Here is a 20217-nt window from a genome sequence, read left to right as displayed (position 1 = left end):
CCTTTTTTAAGTTAAAAAAACTAACGTGAAATATTAATAAACGTATTGATTTTAAAACTATTTAATGCTATCTTAACTGAAGCTGACATGTACATATCAATCAAAGATAATCTTACTTTATTTTAAATTTGGGACGTTTCTGAACGAATAACATTGCTACTATTGGAATTTAAGACACGTGTTTTAGTCGTTCATTTTAATAGTTATAATACGAAAAAAGTATTTAAAATTATCTTGAGATCTATTATGAGTAAAATTATAGTAAATATTCAACCGTCAATTAAATTACATCAAGCAGAGTTGCCATGTTGATATTTTTTTTTTATTTGATTACATATTTTTAAACTTAGCTTATAAGTAACTAGCAACTACAAAATATCTAAGCGATAGCGTTAATGTTTTTTTTTTCATATCTGTCACATGCATTTTTTAAAGAATAGTAAGAAAATGTAAAGTCTTAGAATATAATAAAATCACATTTCTCCACTAAAACTGTACTTAAACATAAGTTATCACTTATTTGCAAGATAATATGTAATTAATTAATCCAACTCAAGTTTTCTGAATGAACCGGCTGTTGAATGTATGTCTTGTGTCAAATCGTTTTTCTCCAATGCGTACAAGTCAACGCACATTTCGTCCAAGGCTAACAGCTCCTCTCTGCGTTTCAGGAGATTTCTTTTGAGTTCATCGACCATATCTTTTAGTGGAACTGTTCCTCCATATTCTTTAGGCAAAATTGAGGGATCCACATGTTTTGTCAAATCTTCCGACGTACGATGGAACTGAAAAATAATAACATTTAACTTCAATCAAGAACACTTTTGAGATAATTTATTTATAATTAAATAAGGTTACATTAGTAGTACAAAATCTTGTCTATATTTATTTTAACATACATTGTTCATGTCTTGTTTAATGATTATTTATATACCCGATTAATACTACTTTATTCATTTCTTAATGTTTGAATGCATCATCGGCCCCAACGGACATTAATTGGATCACTACCACTTCAGACAAGAAATTCTTCGACCCATGGATCTGCCGGTGACCTTGGTTCTTCTGCGGATCTCGTCATTTCTGACACGATCTCGCAGCGAAACTCCAAGCATAACTCTCTTCATTGCTCTCTGACCTTGAGCATTCTTATAACGCCCACCGTAACCTGTCGCTGACAACACCAGCATCCCGCTTGATAGTTTGTTCTCTAGCAGGCTTTTTAAATGTAAGCCTATATGCTATCTATGCGCATGACATTTATACATTTTGATAGACACTACCATAATTATAGCCATTATAGTCTGTGTAAGCCAACAATATGTAAACATATTTAATTATTAACTATTTTATACGAAACAAATGTAAATTTATAAAGGATGTCGTCTAATGACAGATTTATATTTTCAAACTTAAATAAAAATGTTGATCGCAAATACAGTTAAAAAATTATTTGACTAGTATATAAAAATAAAAAATAACTAAAGATATTCTAAGACATTTATTTTTTAAGTACATGTGTCGTTTTCATGTAGGCTATTTGAAATGAGAAAAATTAAAAAAAATTCTTACCATAACACGGTCTTTTAACTTGTCACTAAGCAGTGAAATAGCAAATTCGAAAAATCTAACTCCGTAATGGGGAATGTTCACAAAGTGTGTGCATTTGTGGCGCATAGGAGTCGAATTCTGTAAGAGAAAAGTAGATGTTAATAATTTAGAATAATAAAATGTTTTATACATTTCTAAGAGTTAACTGTCAAAATTAGTATGCCAGAAGAATTTTTAATTGAAACAAATTTGTTATTAAAATTCCGCAAAACATTGTTGGACTACGGACGGAAACGTATTCCATTCAATAAATGAATATTTAAATATCCAAAATCCTCGGCAATAATGTCGCTTTATTGTTTTGTTTTATTGTAGGCTCTATCTGACAGTATATATTGCCATTATATCTGACACTATACATATGTGTCTAGTAGTAGTATTGTAAAACTTTATTTAAAGATGTGTTGTGGAATTACTTCTTGCTTCTTCTCCTCAACTACAACACCTTGCCAAGTCGCGTAGAGTCAAAAATAAAGTAGTAAAATAGTTGACGAAACGCCTGTTAATAATTACATTATCTTTAGCAAAGAATGAAAGAATAAATTTCATCGATCATAGAAACGAGAAAAATATAAAGCTGTCTGATTAGTAAAGCAATTTATTTTTAATTTACGAGTACATCGAATTTTAATACATATTCAATTATTAAAATAATCACTCGGCATGAAAAAAATTCTTGATGCAGGCTGCTTCAACAAAATTATATTAAAAATCGATATGGGAGACCTATCAGTGGACTTCGTACGGGTGAAATAATTGTGATTCAGTATTTACTTGTGTGTATGCTTTCTTGACGTTGATTTATGGGATAATCTGTGTAATAAAAGGCTACATAATGTAATAAAGGACATACTTGTATACAATTGAGCATGATGCGAACATCGCTAAGGGACCAGAGGCTAACGTGTGGCATCTGCATACCGGCCTCGTCGTTGACATGCATATAGCCCAAGAGTTGTGACCGGGGCTCGTCCAGTAGTAGTTCCACTATCATGGAATGAACACGCGCCATTACGCAACTGTCGTACACATGGGGGTCGAAACGTCCTGTGAAATGATAAATAGATTCAATATACTGTACTCGCGTAAAGAGAATGGTCAATTAGCTAAGTCACGCCACATCACCTAACGAAATTTAAAAATGTTTATTACTTGACATTTTTCCATAAGGTCAGTGTAAACATGGCTTTCTAGTTTATTATGATCTAATTCATATTTTTCTTATCGCCAATATATTATAAGGTTTCTTAGACCTCAATTCTTCGATAATTAATGTTACGAATGGGATCCTAAAATATCTTTGGCAGTACTAATAATTAAATGAAAAAATATCTGGCTGGTTTAGATGTCATTAAAAAGGTTTCATTAAAAAAAAACAGAATATATAAATAAATTACAAAAAAAATCAATACATTGTGGAAATAAACAAAATAGCACGTATGTATGGAAATAAACTTTGTAAAAACTTATCTCGAATTAACTAACTTACGAAACGTGGTGACCATCACTTTAAGTTTCCTCCTCGTAGATTTAAAATTGTTGTTAATCAACTTACCCATACAAGACAATACAACTCTTCTTCCCTCTGCATCTCTTTTAGGCAAAGGAACTAAATATCCAGCCTCTATAACAGCAGCGACCTTCGGATCCAGTGGGTCCAACTTTTGGAACCAATTAGGGTACATTTGTCGAATCGTCAAGTATCTTTCCAGCATGGAACAAGCTTGTGGGATCGAGTATTTTTTTGTACGTAGAAAACGTAGCAGAAACGGGGCATCTATAACGAACAGATTAGTTTGATTTAATTTTATTGAAGGTAAATTACTTATAGTTTATATAATTATAATAACATTTTTTACATGGTAAAATTATATTAATTATTTTATTGAATAGTAATGAATATATAGGTATAACCTGGTTATAATAATATAACCTTAAGACAAAATCGCGTAATAAATTGGCAGAAACTAAAAAGATTAAACTTATTTATAAATAAATCTATACGTGGTTAGGTTACATGATGCTTTTCAGCCAGTTCGATTACATTTACTGGGAAAATCATCTTATTCATTTAACGTTCTCAGCTTATGATAAAATACGTTCATGGTTAGTCAAAAGAAACTCTTCGACTATGTAATTTTAAAAGAACATGAATTTACATATTTAATAAACATTGAAGTACGAATAAATATTTCTCAAAGTGTAAATATTTTATTACAATACCCAACGATAAATATTGCACATCGACCTTTGGAAAGAGACAATCGATTAATTTTCGCAGAGCGTAATCTCTGTCGCCCGACTGACAAAACGTTATATAGGTGGTGTGAATATTTATCGCCGGGTACTGTAATTATAATATGTTAATAATAATAAATTGTAGTAACTCATAGCATAGTGAGCTTAGTTCCAATATTTTAAAATACAAATGGTTGGTAACCTATATATAAAGATAACATAAATTAATCTCAAGTCAACTGTAAACAAATAGATCCCTTAAAAACTAGTCTTCAGGGAAGTTTTACTAGTTTTATTTTTAGAAGTTCAATATCTGTATAGAGCTTTATGATATCCTTATTTGTTTCGTATTAGCTTGTGTACACTTAACCAAAACTTTACCTCTTTTTTTGTCTTTGGGTAATTTTTTATTACGCGTAAATATTTTCTTGTACTTAATTAAAAATGATGTGCTCATCTTTTATTAACGTATAGCTAGTTTGAATATTTTCTGTAAGATTATTGTTTATATGTTTAAAAGCTTCAAAGGGGTGAAGATTTAGTAGCAAAAAGCGTTGAAGTTTTACACCTATATCCAGTGACTCCGTATAAAGTGATCACGCTGAAATATATAACATTAATATATTTTTATATCGAAAAGCAGACAGGCCAGTAACCTCTGCCAGTGAAAAGTCTACAAGGACAAATAATTAACAATAATTAATTTAAATATGTATTAATCAGCATTTTGAAAAGGGTTTCTCGTATAATATTATAATTACGTTATTAATTATTTCTGAAACCACTGTTTCTTGTCTTAATTGACAGCAGATTAGTTAAATTCCACCACTTTGAAGCTTTTATACGTATAACAAATGATGATACGTATAGCCTTGAAAGTTTGTGTTTACGTCGTTGAAATACCTTTCTAATTATGTTATACCCCGTACACTAACCTGTGCGGCATTTTCGAATAGCCGGATGTTTGTCAATAAAATGCCGCATCTGAGCTAACGCATGTTCGCGTAAAGCTGGTTCCTCTCGCAGTTCCACTCTAGCTCTTTCCCGTAGCTCTAATGGCAGTTCGCCAGTTTCCCGCTCTTTTGCTTCCAGTATTTGAATTCGTTCATCTTCGGTTAACCTCGGAGAATCTGCGATGTCCAATTTAGGTTCGTGCTCTCTTCGGCAATCTTCGGGCTGGAGGACGGATGTGGCCATTGTTGCTTCTATAAATAATTTATTATTAATTTCATCGCCATATTTATATTTTCTTTTTGTAATTTTCTAAGCAGTTATGTTGTAAATATTGTGTCATTGTCATCGCCTTACTTTCAAGCTGATTTAATAATAAAGAAGAGGTTACCACGGAATCTAATATTGTATTTGCTTATATAAAATTTCACGTATTCTTATCAAACAAATCATATTACAAAATAAAGGTGATCGCCGTGTTAATTTAGTCAAACATATGACCAGTACCATTAATATATTAAACAAAAAGTAGTAAAAAATTCCTATTGTAGTACAAAGATTTTTTAGTAAAATAAATAGTTCTATTTATTTGTCAAGAATATTTGTGAAAGTTAATTCATAGAAAAAACATGGTTTGTAGGCTCTCGTTTAGAATCTTCCCGTCACTTATTCTAAGTTGAAGGATGCCATCAAATGGGAGCGAACGAGTACAAGTAATTCTAGATAAATAGATAAATATTTATTTCAAGCCAGAATAACAATCAATTATACGTATACAATGATTACAAGAAAATGAAAACTAAAGATAAAATGGCCACACTAAAATGAAACATGGCATAATGAAGCCTAATGATTAATTAAATAGTTAGTGTCTAATTGAACTCTGAAAATCCAAAGTAAGAATTTTCATATACGCAGTGCGTATCTTACGGCGACAATGCTTGTTATAAAATTAATATTTTGTTTTATTTCTAAGAACCGATCTTATGCGCACGTAAGAATTGTTACGATTCGATTGCGAGATACAACGTATTCAGTGGAAGTGGCGCAAATTGTCGAACAAAGGCACCAACATAGCTTTGTACACTTAAAATGGCAACAGTATAGGCGACAGACGCGGATACGCAACGACCCGTTACGACACAATAAAACGCGGACAAACCATCAGTAGTTGCATAATACATTCGTTAGTGCAATAAATAAACATCTTTTATCGCCTCGTGAACCTTCTCGTCAGCCTTTATTCCCATTTAAGGGCTTACACATTTAATGAAGTATGTCTAAATACAAAACAAGAGGTTACACTTTAAATTTGCTGCTACTTATTATTTCTTAAATTTGACATTTGAAAACAAGATATTCAATTTTATAACGCGTTATGTATCGTTAAAAATTATTCCACATTTAATAGAATTTATACGCGAGTTGCTACGAAAATTTTTTGAAAAGGAAGGGAAAATGCTCTTTCACCTATGATTATTCCTAAATTTATTTCCAGGGGTAATTTTTAAAAATAAGCTTTACTTGAAATTGAATCAGGGTCATACTTAAAATAACTCAATCACTGCCTTAGATGGAGAAAGACATTTATTGTATATAGGTCTTAATTATTAAGCCAGAACCATCATAAATTCAAATAAATTTAATTATTTACATAAACATTATTATGCGTGTTTCATTAAAACAATGCTACTTTTAGCACAAACTACATTTTTAATGTTCGTTGTACCTCCAAATTGTCTACTGCACACAATTCCATTTTATCGAAATATTATTATTATTTAATTATCATTATGTTTTTAATGTTATATCCGGGATATACAAAACATAATAAATGTAGGTTCTCTTAAATTGTGCATATATTTTCGTTTTGTATTTAAAAACAAACATTGGCAATACCAGAGAGCGTTCGTGAAATCGATTCTTAAACATTACACAAGTATTTCGAATCCGTGAACCTAGACCCAGTAAACTATTACGTTTCATCAACTGTATCTAGTTTATGCAAGCGATATAAATCGATGCTGCGGCCTTGCATAATCCAATATCGATAAAATATTGATCGCTTACCAAATCAATTTAAACAGTAAATCAATATGTATCATAATTTTTGATGAAGAAAAAAGTTTCTTGATGTATATACTATGGATTTTTTAGGCCGTAAAACTAATGAAAAGTGATTTATTATTCATTGGCACATGCTTTTTGTCCAGTGGTATTTACAGATACGGATAGTTAGAACCATCGCATCCGCAGTTGTACATAACGTAAAATTTTATTAAAAGTGTATGTACGGTATAAGAAAAGTTAAAGCAATTCGAAACAAGATCAGCTTGAACTTGATTATAAATATCACCTCTATCGTATTTTAGTATTACCCTTACATATTTTAATCCATCTCGAAGGCCGAAGGACCATACTATATTCACCCCGCTGATCTTTGATTCTAGTATGTCATTGCTTTTCAGGAATGGCAATATAAAGTAATTAATTCGAACTATTTCAGCTTCTGGAGATAGGTTGCCTCATAAAATTCTGATAAAATGTTGCAAGCGGCCGACTACCATCATCTTCCGACGACCTTGCAAGGTCTACCCTGCGCTTGCCGGTCCGAGGTCTTTACTCCAGTACCTTAAAGTCCCAGTGACCATCAATTCTGCGCGCTATGTGGCCTGTCCACTAATTTTGCTGTGTCTTTCGTTCGTTTACGGATCTCCTCATTACTGATTTGATCTCGCAAAGAAATTCCGATTGTAGCCTTCCAGAGAGAATTTACCTCTCTTCTATTAATTAAATTCACGATCTATTAATGTAAAGAGGAAGTTCTTTAATTATTACTTTGGTATTGGCTCACTGTTCAATTACTATGCAGAAAAAAAGGTTAAAATTTTTTGTTGAAATTAATAGATTACACGTAATATAACAGAGAGATGTTTACGAATAATAATCTACCTCTAATAAGTTGTCCTCTTTTTATTTTTAAATCACTCTTTCCGAAACGCTTTGGCACTTGACCTTCAAACTTGTTCGCGTGCTAAAACTTTCACTCGCCTTTCACGTCATAGTAAAAGTGATGGTCGACTTTGACAATGGAAATTCTTTTACCGGCATTGACTCTACAGAATATTTATTTTAATATCATAAATTTGATATAATTTTATGATTTAGAGAATATTAGTATATATTTTATATGAACTATCTCTACCGGGTGCCCTGTCAATAAATAATGGCCGGTCACAGTTCAGTAGAAAATAAAATAAAAAAAAAATGTTTTGACTTGAGCTTACAAAACAGAATATTTAATTTCTGTAATTAACGAGTTCTTGACTATATTTTCATTATATTGCATTAACTTTTACCATATTTATTCATTACTACGTAACACGTCATTTACTTTTTTAATTTACGTTAATTTAGGAACAGTTGTTTTATTTTATTATGTGATTTATATGGGAAAAGAAGAGTGTAGTTTTTACTATTTCGCCTTGATTTTTTCACTTTTCTCTCCTGAAGAATCATCTTACTGCCTTAAACAAAATATTACAAAAGAGATTTCACATTTAATGCGACTTATTTTTTTATTACAAATAGGTTTAAATAATACAACGCTATATATTTAATAAAACAATTGAATCCGTTTATATAGTCAATATTATTCCACAAGGGTACTTCTGATTGTGATAATATAAAAAGGAACTTTCGAATTTCTTAACGTAGAATCGAGACGTGAGTTGCTGAGCGTTTTGTAAAATAACCGACTGTTTCAGTTACAACATATTTACACTGCCGTTCTTCATTGTTTATTGTCCCAGAATCAAAATTGAACTTTCTATGATTTTGAATTTACCTTCTAAACCAAGAATTCATAAAATAATTTGGACAAAATGCATTTTTCTAAAATCAACTAATGCCTGATGAACACACTTTGTTCATTGCAATGCTCATAAACAAGTTTGCAGAGTATGAGTAGCAGCGTTCTCTGCATAATATAATATCACACTGCGACTGCAACTCGTCTGCGAAGCGTAGTGATTTTTGTTAAATCCCGCAATAGCTATATCCTCAGGTAAGGCCTATGCCATGCAGTAGGTGTCTATAGGCTGAAACAATGAACACGACGAACTAGTATCTCAGATCCGCATAACGAAATTACTTTCTAATCTAAACATGATCTCTACTCTAACTTATTTTCTTATTCATACCAAATACTTACGAAATAAATCAATTAAGACACACAAAAGTCAAGTTTTTTTTTTTAAATATAATAATGGTACTTTTTACTAAAATATTAGTCTGTATTATATAGGTCTTGCGGTGCCCGCATCTAACGAGTTCCCTTGACCTGTATTGTCCGTCCGCCTGGTGACGGACCTACCCACACTGAGTTTACCGGCCAACGGTTTCAATAGTAATGTGCCCACTGCCACTACAGACAAGCAACTGTTATCACTACGAAGGCTACCTTGGTTCTACTGCAGAACTCCTCATTTATGATTCGAATCTCTCATCAAAACTCTGAGCATTGCATTCTCAATTACAGGCCTTTTATACGCGACCACGTCTCGGATCCGTATGTTATTAAATGTTTAACTTCTTTCTATAAGTAAAGATAAAAACAAATAATATTTTTAACGTAAAATAATTACGTATTACATACAATTTTAACTATTATATTTGTGCACTACAAAAATATTTATTATAAACATTGTGGCACATTCTACACATAAAAACCACATTAAGCAGCCAGGACCAACCAGGGTTGACAAGTTTATAATTTTCATTTTAACAATGTCTGTATTTAAAAAAAAAAACACTTCGCTGTATCGTCTGTGATCAGATCAAATTTAACAACGTGACACTAGTCACTATTTATTTGTATTGTTTACATATTGAATGACGTTAACCATATTTAATGTGTCGACAAAGTTAGTCAACCATGCCAACGTACATCATCAATTTATTGGCGACATACACAGTAATGATTTAAAGAATGTTCAAAAGGTTGTCAACCCACCAAGTACGGTCAGAAAAAGTCGTTAATTTCAAATTCACCTAACAGACCACAGACAAAACGCGGCTACAAAGCGCTACTTACGATTCAATGGATTCTATTATCGTTATCAATAAATTCATTTACAGTCGGTAAGCGTGTCGGGTTTGAGCACAAACAAAGGATAGCTTAACGAATCAAGACCATTGTAAATTAAACCTTAATAACATGCGATACGAAAGGTTTTCCTATATTAATTTATATGACTAAGTCTTACTATGTTACTTACTAAATAGAATATGTTAAGGACTTTCAAAATGTATACAGGATAATTCGAAATAGGTATAAAAGGCTACGAAGAAGTGAACGTATAGCTCATTTATAAGCAAAAAGCTTAAAAAAGCAATTACACCTATTTCTTAACATTCTGTGTAAGTGATCACTTTGAAATATATTAAAAAAAATTTCTACTGTAACGTGACAGGCCTCTAATTTTTGGCAAAGCAGTGTGTTAAGGGACAGATAGTAATCAATAATTTATTTTAGTATTAGTTTATAAAAAAAAACATTTCTGAAAGTAATGATTTTTGGATATGGTGTAACATATATTAATTGACAATAAATGAACTACACATCCATCCTTTCAAAGCTTTTACGCTTATAGTTCCAATGACCCTGTATAACTCAAAATTGAACACAATTTTTTTTTCGTTATAAGTATAATCAAATGTTAAAATACTAAAAGAGTTGTTAAAATTTTTTCAACGGTACAAACTTTTAATCATGTGTTGGCAACACTTAGGTAATCAGACGAAAAATTGAAGCTTTATGATGTGTCATTTTAATAAAGTAAATTTACCTCAAAAATAAAGTACCTGTACACAATGTGTTACTAAAAAAAATTATATTAAATTGGTCCGAATTAAAAAAAATACTTGTTCAAACGACAATAATAACCTTAATAAATTCATACAAGTAAAGTAACGAGTACAGAATACTTCCTCCGCTTCACGTGGCATGCACTGCTATTTACGGGTGTAATTTTATAAAATTTATTGTTGGTTTTTTAACACGATATTAAAAGTATTCTTACCAAGTTTTATACTTATAAGAGCTATACTTTGAAAATAATCGTTTTTAACACCCGGCGAAAGGAATATGCCTACCTAATTTCATTTTCTAGACCTTTTGATATCGTGATGAGTCAGTTCATAGGTTGAATTCTTTTACTTATATACTACATACATATATTTTTAAAAAGGTTTCATTGAGATCACGATTTATTTTCAATAAAAAATGTATATAAATTTATTATTAAATGAACAGAATTTTTAACTCATTATTATTGTTTGTGAATGATGATAAAACAATTTTGGACAATTAAACATAAATAGAAATAGTAGCCCCAAAAATGAGATTTGCAATCGTAGGTCGATTCCCGAAATACAGTCTTAAATAATTCACACTTTGTGTATTAATTTTATAGAATTGCCTCTGCTCACAAACAAGTTTCATGGAACGGCAGTAGCGTCCTCTACGTGCATGCACACTGCGATCGCTTACCCGTTTGCTAAGCTTGACGATTATGGTAAGTCCCCTATAGATCTTAGGGGGAGGCATTTACCTTGCAGTGAGTATCTGCGGGCTGAGATGAGGATATGTAAGTTAAGTCCTTGAAGGAAGAATGACAATATATTTAGATAGTCTTTTGAGAGGTTCTCACAAACGTCAGCAGCCTTTTCGATCATGTTTATTTCACTATCTTTCATAGCTTTATAAATCTGAAATATAATGACAAATATCCTATGAATCTTCGCCTGTTTATTTGATGATTTTAGAACTACCCGCGCACTGCCCTGTGTTTTTTTTCTATCTGTACTTGTAGTTCGTATGTTTACAATTTATTATACTCTTTTTGTATTTCATATAAATCTAATAAGTTTTGTATTCGTATGAGATAATTGTAATAAACATTTTTTATATTATATTCTTATAAAGTGGAACCGTAATTTTCATTGCATAAATTTCGGCTCACAATTAGTTATTTAAAATTATCTTAATTTGTTAACAAATTTCAGATTTAGGTTATATTATACGCACATGCTATACCGATTCACATATAATTTAAATGGATGTACAATTTTTTTTATTTATCACCTGGGTTTATATTTGTATAAACTACATTAATAAATTATTTTGTACTGAAACATTGAAACTGTAATGTAAATTTTTTTTAAATGTCTTTATTAGCAATTCTATGAGATGGCTTCAAAATAGAATGCGGCAGTTTCAGCCAGTAAATAATGCAATCAATGTTAATATAAATTTTCCATAAATTGTTCACCGTTATTATAATTTGTAACATTTTCACGTAAATTGTAACATGTATTGTTTAATTATATAATACAAAAAATAATAACATTTAAAAAAAGAATACGATAATTTTACTAAAGTAAAATGTCAGTTATATATCCGCAAAGTGTGCATGAAAAAGATTATTTATTTTTATATCGTCTGTTTGAAAAACTTACATCCCCCAGCCTCGTGCGGGTGGTGTGGCGTCACATTTTCACAAATTTCGGGACACACAGTCGCACGTCCACAATAAACGATGGCCAGGTCGAACTGCACCGGCAGGCGCGGTCATCGCTCCCGCTGCTCACCGTTACCTCCCGAAATATTGCGACATGTGCCCGCCGATCCACTGGATAAGGGCACTTATAAAGATATTTTTTATGTAGGGTAATGCCCTCCGTATACGTACAAAGTTTACCAATGAGCTTGAGATTATACCTAGAGATACAATCGATATTTTTCCCGAAATAATACATTAGCATTCAATTATGAAACTTATTCAGAATGAAAGGGATCCGAAAATATCATTCTGTAAAAAACAACAACATGCATAAACCTATACGCATTTTAAATGTTTGTCGTTACGTCGATGTAAATAAATAGCTTAAGAACGTTCCCGTATTTATTATTAGATCGATTCTTACAAAATAAATTGTATTATAAGAATATTTATGTAAAATTGACCATTACCAGTTGTATAATGTTTTAGACTTGAAAGGTTGTTTTAATAACCTTCAAAGGTAACAACTAATTGGTTCCTTTGGAAAATTAAATCACTATTTAATACTATTAAAAACTTTACTGAATAAATATTTTAATATTTCGTACTAAAAGACCCATTGATGGATAACATGTCTTGTAACTTTATATCACATTAAAAGCTATTAAAAATGCTAAATAACAATGTTATAGCAAGAATGCTATCCTTTATAATTAAATTACTGCCTGTATGTATTCCGTGTAGTTTCAGTGGAGTTATATAAACATGTTCTAAAATAAAAAGACGTAAATAGCCATCGCACATACTAATATTTTTCACTAATATTACAGTGTGGTTTGTTAATGTATAGATTGCATCTAATCATAAGTAATGATCTCTATAATATGCTTTTTATCCGCTAATTAATCACAATGTTTACATCGTGTTAAGCTAATAACATCTGGAAATTTCTATGTTTAAAATTGGATAAAAACAAACATGTATGGTTACTCAAAAGAGGTCGTTGCACCTTACGTGTTAGTGCTGAATTACTGGCCATCTAGAAGTTCCCGAAGACGCGTTGTGAATCTTTAGGGTTCCTTTAAAATAAATAATTTGAAATTTATCTATTACATACAAAATTAAGACTAAAAGAAGGCAATAACCAATATCTTTTGATTTTAGGTTTCCTGATAAAGGCTTATTTTATTAGCGATAGCTATTTTTTCGCGACATTTGCAGCTTTAGTTTGAGGTGGTAAGACACTGAAGACGCTTACATTAAACCGGCGCTGTAATTTTATTTAAGATTACCATGGGATTTCTCGAATCGATCCGTTATATTACACGATCTATCAGATTGGAATACATCCAGGCTCTTTTTAGATCGCTTTATCAAACGCACCGTGGAGTAACACAAGGGAGTGCAAGGCCCCTCGAGAAAGGACCTCGACTTCGAGCTATCTTTATACGCGTATAGCATTCTAATTTAAAAATTCTCGAGAAAAACAAACCGCAAAGTTACTCTGCTATCATAAGGTAAATCTAACTAAAAACGCGCTTTAAAAATCGGTACATGAATAAAATATATATACATAAATGATTGATCTCTGGAACGTCTATATCTATGTAACATCCTGTTTATGTAATTATAATTAGCGTAATGAAATTCATGAACAAAATTGCATTAACGGGTCAAAAAGAGTAACGATCGTATGTCATTGATTCGATCCTCGGCTAGCAGACTATGTGAATAAATATATATATATATATATATATATATATATATATATATATATATATATATATAAATATATATATATATATATATATATATATATATATATATATATATATATATATATATATATAACCCACCAATACTAAGACGAAAGAACACATCGAGAAGTAACGGACTTATAACCAGCTGGTGGATCAAACATGGCTCAGGGGCGACCTCAAAACTTTTCTATTTCACACTCATGTATGTTCATTACGTTTAAATAGTTTGGCTAATATTTGAGAATCTGTGATTTTTTTAGCCTATAATATCCTACGCATTCACTGCTACGACTTTAGATCGTCCCCGTAGATTTCTAACAGGACCAATTGGAATCCACCTGCATCTTGCGTATTTTGACGATCTTAAGAAGGTAGTCTGTCCAGCTTATAAGTGTACGTATTAGGCTGCACTTGCCGGTCCGTGATCTCCTCTCTAAAACCTTAAGGTTCAAGTGGCCAACCGTTCTGCGCGCTGTAGGACCTGTCACTTCAACATCGCTAAGCTATGTCGGTAACTTTCCTTCGTTTTTGGATCTGGTCATTCCTGATTTTTGGTCTCGTAGAAAGTTCCTGTCTCGTTACTCCAGTGTGCAAGTGTAGACTGTTAAGTAATAAAAGATATAATAAAACGTTATTGCAATCGAACCTTAAGAAACTTAGTAGGAATTAACAAATTATTAAGTAAAATGTTAAACAGCAGGTACGGAACCATGACGATATCAGAAAACAAACGAAAGACGAAGTTAATCTGATATTTTTTTGTAACCATCACATATTCTGGCCCTTCCGGCGCACGCATACGGCGTTGACGTGCATTTTAATTATTTTTTATATCAACAAAGTAAATATTTACACATTCCACTGTAAATAAAATCTTCGTTTTCATAATATCAGTGGAGAAGAAAATGTCATTAATTTGTTCTGAATTTTCAGTTATTGTACTTAGAATATAAATACAACGTTTGCGGTTGGCAAATAATAACATACTTAAATTGAAGTAAAGTGTGTATTGTTTAAGTCTAAACAGAGAAAAACCCCCCTTCTCGGGCGACTCCTGGGCCGTTATTATAAAAGCCTAAACGCTTCAAGAACTTGGTGACTTTCCAAAAGAAAGAGGATCCAAATCACACGTTTCGATCTACTTTAGTTACTGTAAAGAAATCTAATATTAACGTCTTACCATTCAAACTCAGTAAAACTATATATGCAAACACATATAAAAAAACCAAAATAAAAGAACTTATCTGTGAAACCGCTGTACCGCGCCTTAGGAAAGCGCCGGAGGGGGTTGAAAAAAAGAGCACAAGCGCTCCCGGAAGTGTTGACAGAGGACTGATAGAACCAAGTGTACGACACTCCACACCGTCTCTTCGCACGCATATATTAGGCGCGGAATAACGACTTCGGTAGCATTATAATTATTCCGTCACCCATTATACATTTTTACACTTTGTGTAGTAATTTTGCTTTTAAAAGTAATATTTAAAAGATCATGTATATCATATATGTTTATTAACTAATATATAGAGCGTAAAGATGTCGTATTTGTTTAAAATAATACTATTTATAATTTTTAAACTGTCCAAAATAATTAAGTGTTTACAATACAAAATTTAGAGTTTTATATTTAACATACTAACGATTAGTGTTATGCTTTATTAGCTTTCTTAGATTTACAGTTTTGTCGAATTCGGAACTGCAAGAACAAAAATTCATAAGTCTTTGAATTATTTAAAAAATATAGTAGGCTTAAAAATATATTACCATCAATATGATAGTAGTCACAGGACATCCATTGTTGTACATAGGCCTTATCCAGACTTTCACTAGGACCTAGAACACAAGTTTAATAAATAGAGCCTATAATCTTTCTAAGCATAAACTAAGATATACTCGTAATTACCTATTGTCGAAAGTAGCTATGAACTTTACGACCACCAACTGTGATTTTGTGTTGGACAGCTCTGTGTCGCGATTTAGTGTGTTCTTCGAAGGCAAGAGAGGCGCAAACTAAAGTTAGTTTCATTCTTTATTATATGATAAGAAATTCGCGGAAAATTTAATTTATGTTTACAGGAGAACAATCATTCTTAAATAAGTACCACGGAAGAATCCCATGAATAAATAGTAATCGATTAATATTTAAATTACAATAACAAAATGTTTGCATGTCTGTTTGTCATTGAGATTGATTACAAGCTAGTTACATATATGGATTAATTATAATAAACACAATGTACACTTAATGGCGGCAGGAAAAACAGGGCGATAAACAAGATTTATTTGTTAGACGCCACTGAATTGCAGACTCCATTATTTCAAAAGTCGGATAGCATGTCTAACAACTGTTTCTGTATATTTGAATAAGATAGTGCTTCCATTATGCTAAATCGCGCTATCGTTCGAATGCATTAGGCACGCGGTAGCGAAGAAATTATCTAGTTTATACAAATTTAATACTTCTGTTTTGTATTTCTCTGAAATGGATACAAAAAGCTTTTGAAAGCAAAAATGAATCAAAGCTAAATATCGTATTTTATAGACGAATGATAACAAAGTTGTACATCTATTTCTATAAACTAAATATAAATACTGATATAACTTTGTTTTTAGTTGGCAAAATAGAACGAACACCTATTTTATTCTCAATAAATTGCTCTACCCCCATATAGGGATGAACATGAATCGTTGCGCATTCAAAGCAAAGGTTCGAATGCTATTACTTGACATTGTGTCTCGGTATCATTACGATAATTACTATTCATTACATGTATATATATAGTGTTTATATACATTTTTATGGCGACCACATTTCAGTAGATGCGCCACGGATAGGTCCTCCATTAGTTGGACCGACAACATAGTCAAGATTGCGAGAAGTGGTTGGATGCGGGCAGTGCAAGACCAGTCATAGTGGCGATCTTTGCTGGAAGCCTACGCCATACAATAAGCGTCTATCGGTTGAAGTTCATTAATTTATTTTCTGCACTGCTCAAATGTTTAACTGGTTGATAATCAGTTCGGCATTAAAGTCGCTTTCATATTCTGTGTAAGAAGTTTAAAAAAAATTATAACTTTCTTAAAAAAAATTAGTTCCAGTATAACAGCTGTTTGATAAAAGAACGATTAGCAAATCTTGCAATTAAAAGGCATAACATAATTTTTAAGCGACCATATAAAAATTGTCGCAAAAATTCGTCTCAAATAACCGCCATAAACAAGCGTGCAGTGAAAGTCTTGGCCAGCAGAGCAGAATGGGGACGCGCCGCTGACTCACAGCGGTAACTGTAAGCGAGTTTAACATAATTGCAGCTGCAACGTGAAAACCACTGTTAACTCTACAGTGTACGCCTGACATTGATGCTTCTTTATCACGAACCGGCTGCCCCGACAGACTTCTCAACGTCCAGAACATAAAATATATATTTCGACCTATTTCAGACTGGTCACTTTATTTACTTAATTTATGTCTATCGTCTAGCCATGATTAATAACGAAAATTAGTTTTTTTTTTTCAATTTCAAACACTGCAAAACTGTTATAAATTGGTAATATTATTTTCATTAATAGTTAAAAAATATTTTTTCTGCAGTTCGGAAACGATTAGGTAGATAGATGACATTTAGGTCGCGTGAAATCGCTGGACGCAGGCAGCGTAAGACCGGTTTTCGTGGTGATCTGTAAAGGAGTCCTATGCCTTGCAGTCAGCGCCTTTCGGCTGTCATTATGATGGGGTTGATCACGTTGATAACTATTTTCATTACAATGCTTTATGATACACGATATTTTTAATTTGATCACATCCCAACATCTAATTGACGTTTGGTTTGACAGCTAGGGGTTTTGATCAGGTATTTTTATTTAGCCTGTTGTTAGTATGGGAAGTATTATTTTTAAAATTTTGCAACCAATTTTTCTGTTTTTCTCTCCATAATAACTTTACTCATGCGAAGGAGAAATTATTAAAAATGTCTAGTTTGTAGTGATGTTTACCTATTGGAAATTACAACTTCACCGTATCCTGTGGTGACAGAGTGCTTAAGGATGCTATTATATGAGAGCTCATTCTGATTCTAATTTGTATCAACTTAAGCTCCAATTGCATTATGTAAGTGATTGTAAGTGGATATTATTATCAATAAGTTATTATCTTTCTATTGCCTTCGCGCGTGATAACGATCAATCTACTTTACTTATTACATTAAACTAACATTGAGATGTTTTAATAGTGGTGTTTCTAACATATTGTCCAAAATGATTGTTAATACTTCAAATGTATAAAACTCTTGAGATGGAAATTGTAAATTAGTACAAAGTTCCGATATATTTCTTAGCATAAAGTGTTGATACAAGCATAACATGAACTGTTACTAAGTTCACCATAAAATCTGAATAAAAGGAAACACGTATGACTGCCTGGAGTTTTTTTTAATATTTTTTACTTTGTAAATGAATTAAGGGGTCAAATAACATTAGCTATATAAATATATCATCATCATGTCATCATTTGTCAGCCGATAAACGTCTTCTGCAATGCACAGGCCTTCTCGAAAGATCGCCACGATGCCTTGCGATGTCCCCATTCCGCTACTTCTCGCGAAGTTATCTATGTCGTCGGTCTATCCAGGGGAGCCTACCCACGCCGCATTTACTAACTCGAACCTTCCGCCCAAACGGGCGTTGATTTAATATAAACATATTTGCGATGTTATCATAGAAATACAACTTCAAACAGTAACCCTGTAAAGTGATATTTCTACAGACTTGTTAAGGTTTGACCGACAGCATTGACATTTATATTTGTTTACCTGTCGGCAAATAATGTACTTTATCAACATAACATTGCTCAACCCAGAATTTAAACGTATATAAAAAGTGAAATGTGTTTTGTTGACTCATTTGCAGAGTTATAATATTTGACGTACAGTAATATTTACTGTACGTCAAATATTGTTAAATTTCGGTTTTCGGGTTCGAGCGGGTGGTAACTTATTAAAGTTCTACACTGACTTATTTATATTGTTAAAAATAACGGCGATTTCAAAATGCATGTCAATGCCTAATTGAATACAGATATTTTGATTTTGCAGAAATAAAAGTAAATGTTACTTAGTGTAACATGACGTAGTTGTATTATGTTAAATATGGACTGCTTAGCGTGATCATTATTGTCTTAAATGCGTGTAACATAATTGTCTTACCTTGAATTGAGTGGATATGATCGATTATTTTCATGTACGAGTAATTAGAAGATATCCGGTAGCGTGACCATAAACAAAAGCAAATATCGCGCAAATACTTGATGTTAAATTAGTATTTGCATGTTTCGTCTATCTTTAAGAAGTGCTTTGTTTGACTTTATTATATACTCCTATTATATGAACTAAATCACTTCAACGATTGTTCTAATAAAAATTCGTTGGGTGGATTTTAAAAGATATTCTGCTTATTTCAAAGTAACGCATCTTAGATTCTCGAATGCGAACAAGTGTATCAAATTTCACGGTCCTTGCTTTATAAGCCAACCGATTATACTAAGACATATCAAAACTCAACATACTTGATACTTATGTGATGTTCACATTTGGTAGCAAGATTTTTATTTCTGTTATCCAGATGACAAAAAAGACACACGATCCGTATTCTATCTGTATATAATAAAAGTCTATAGCAACAAAAGCTTCTTAATATATAGCAACCTTCTTATGGAGTACTTACGAAAAATCTTAGGTAAAAAAATTCAATCAATAACATTATACCTGTATATATTCTAGGTTATATACCTGTATATATGGTTTTAGTATATAAAAGATAAAAGAATTAAGACTTGAAATGTAGTGTTGGAGAAAAATGTTACACATACTTAGGACTAAGACGTACCAGCAAAACTTTTTAAAACAATTAATTTTTGATAGGGTATACAGTTAATTGACAGCAAATGAGCTATATATTTCTTTCCTTTAAAGCTGTTACACCTACAACCAATCCCCCAGTAACATTCGTATTAAATTTACTATACTCGCTTAATCATTGGAGAAAGTAGCTTTCGCGTGCACACCAATATGCGATGCCTGAATTGCTTGCCTGGAAAA

At 31.9% G+C, this 20217-nt stretch overlaps 1 protein-coding gene across 1 annotated transcript in view; it reads right to left on the bottom strand.

The window, feature by feature from the left end:
• Positions 1 to 344: 344 nt before the first annotated feature.
• LOC137925469 (retinaldehyde-binding protein 1-like) overlaps positions 345 to 20217 on the bottom strand; it is a 31414-nt gene continuing 11541 nt past the window's right edge. Inside the window, exons 2-6 of the mRNA XM_068768915.1 lie at positions 4785 to 5054; positions 3167 to 3388; positions 2465 to 2658; positions 1573 to 1689; positions 345 to 785 (exon numbers count right to left, since the gene is read on the bottom strand). Of these exons, the coding sequence (XP_068625016.1) occupies positions 543 to 785; positions 1573 to 1689; positions 2465 to 2658; positions 3167 to 3388; positions 4785 to 5046 (1038 nt within the window). The 5' untranslated portion in view covers positions 5047 to 5054 and the 3' untranslated portion in view covers positions 345 to 542. The remainder of the gene's footprint in view (positions 786 to 1572; positions 1690 to 2464; positions 2659 to 3166; positions 3389 to 4784; positions 5055 to 20217) is intronic.

The sequence above is a fragment of the Battus philenor genome, unplaced genomic scaffold, assembly GCF_028537555.1.
Source record: "Battus philenor isolate CCGP_79_NKW_IND1 unplaced genomic scaffold, ilBatPhil1.0.hap1 SCAF_27, whole genome shotgun sequence".
Taxonomy (NCBI): domain Eukaryota; kingdom Metazoa; phylum Arthropoda; class Insecta; order Lepidoptera; family Papilionidae; genus Battus; species Battus philenor.
Note: the sequence above shows the minus strand (reverse complement) of the source record. Positions and strands in the feature narration are given on the sequence as shown.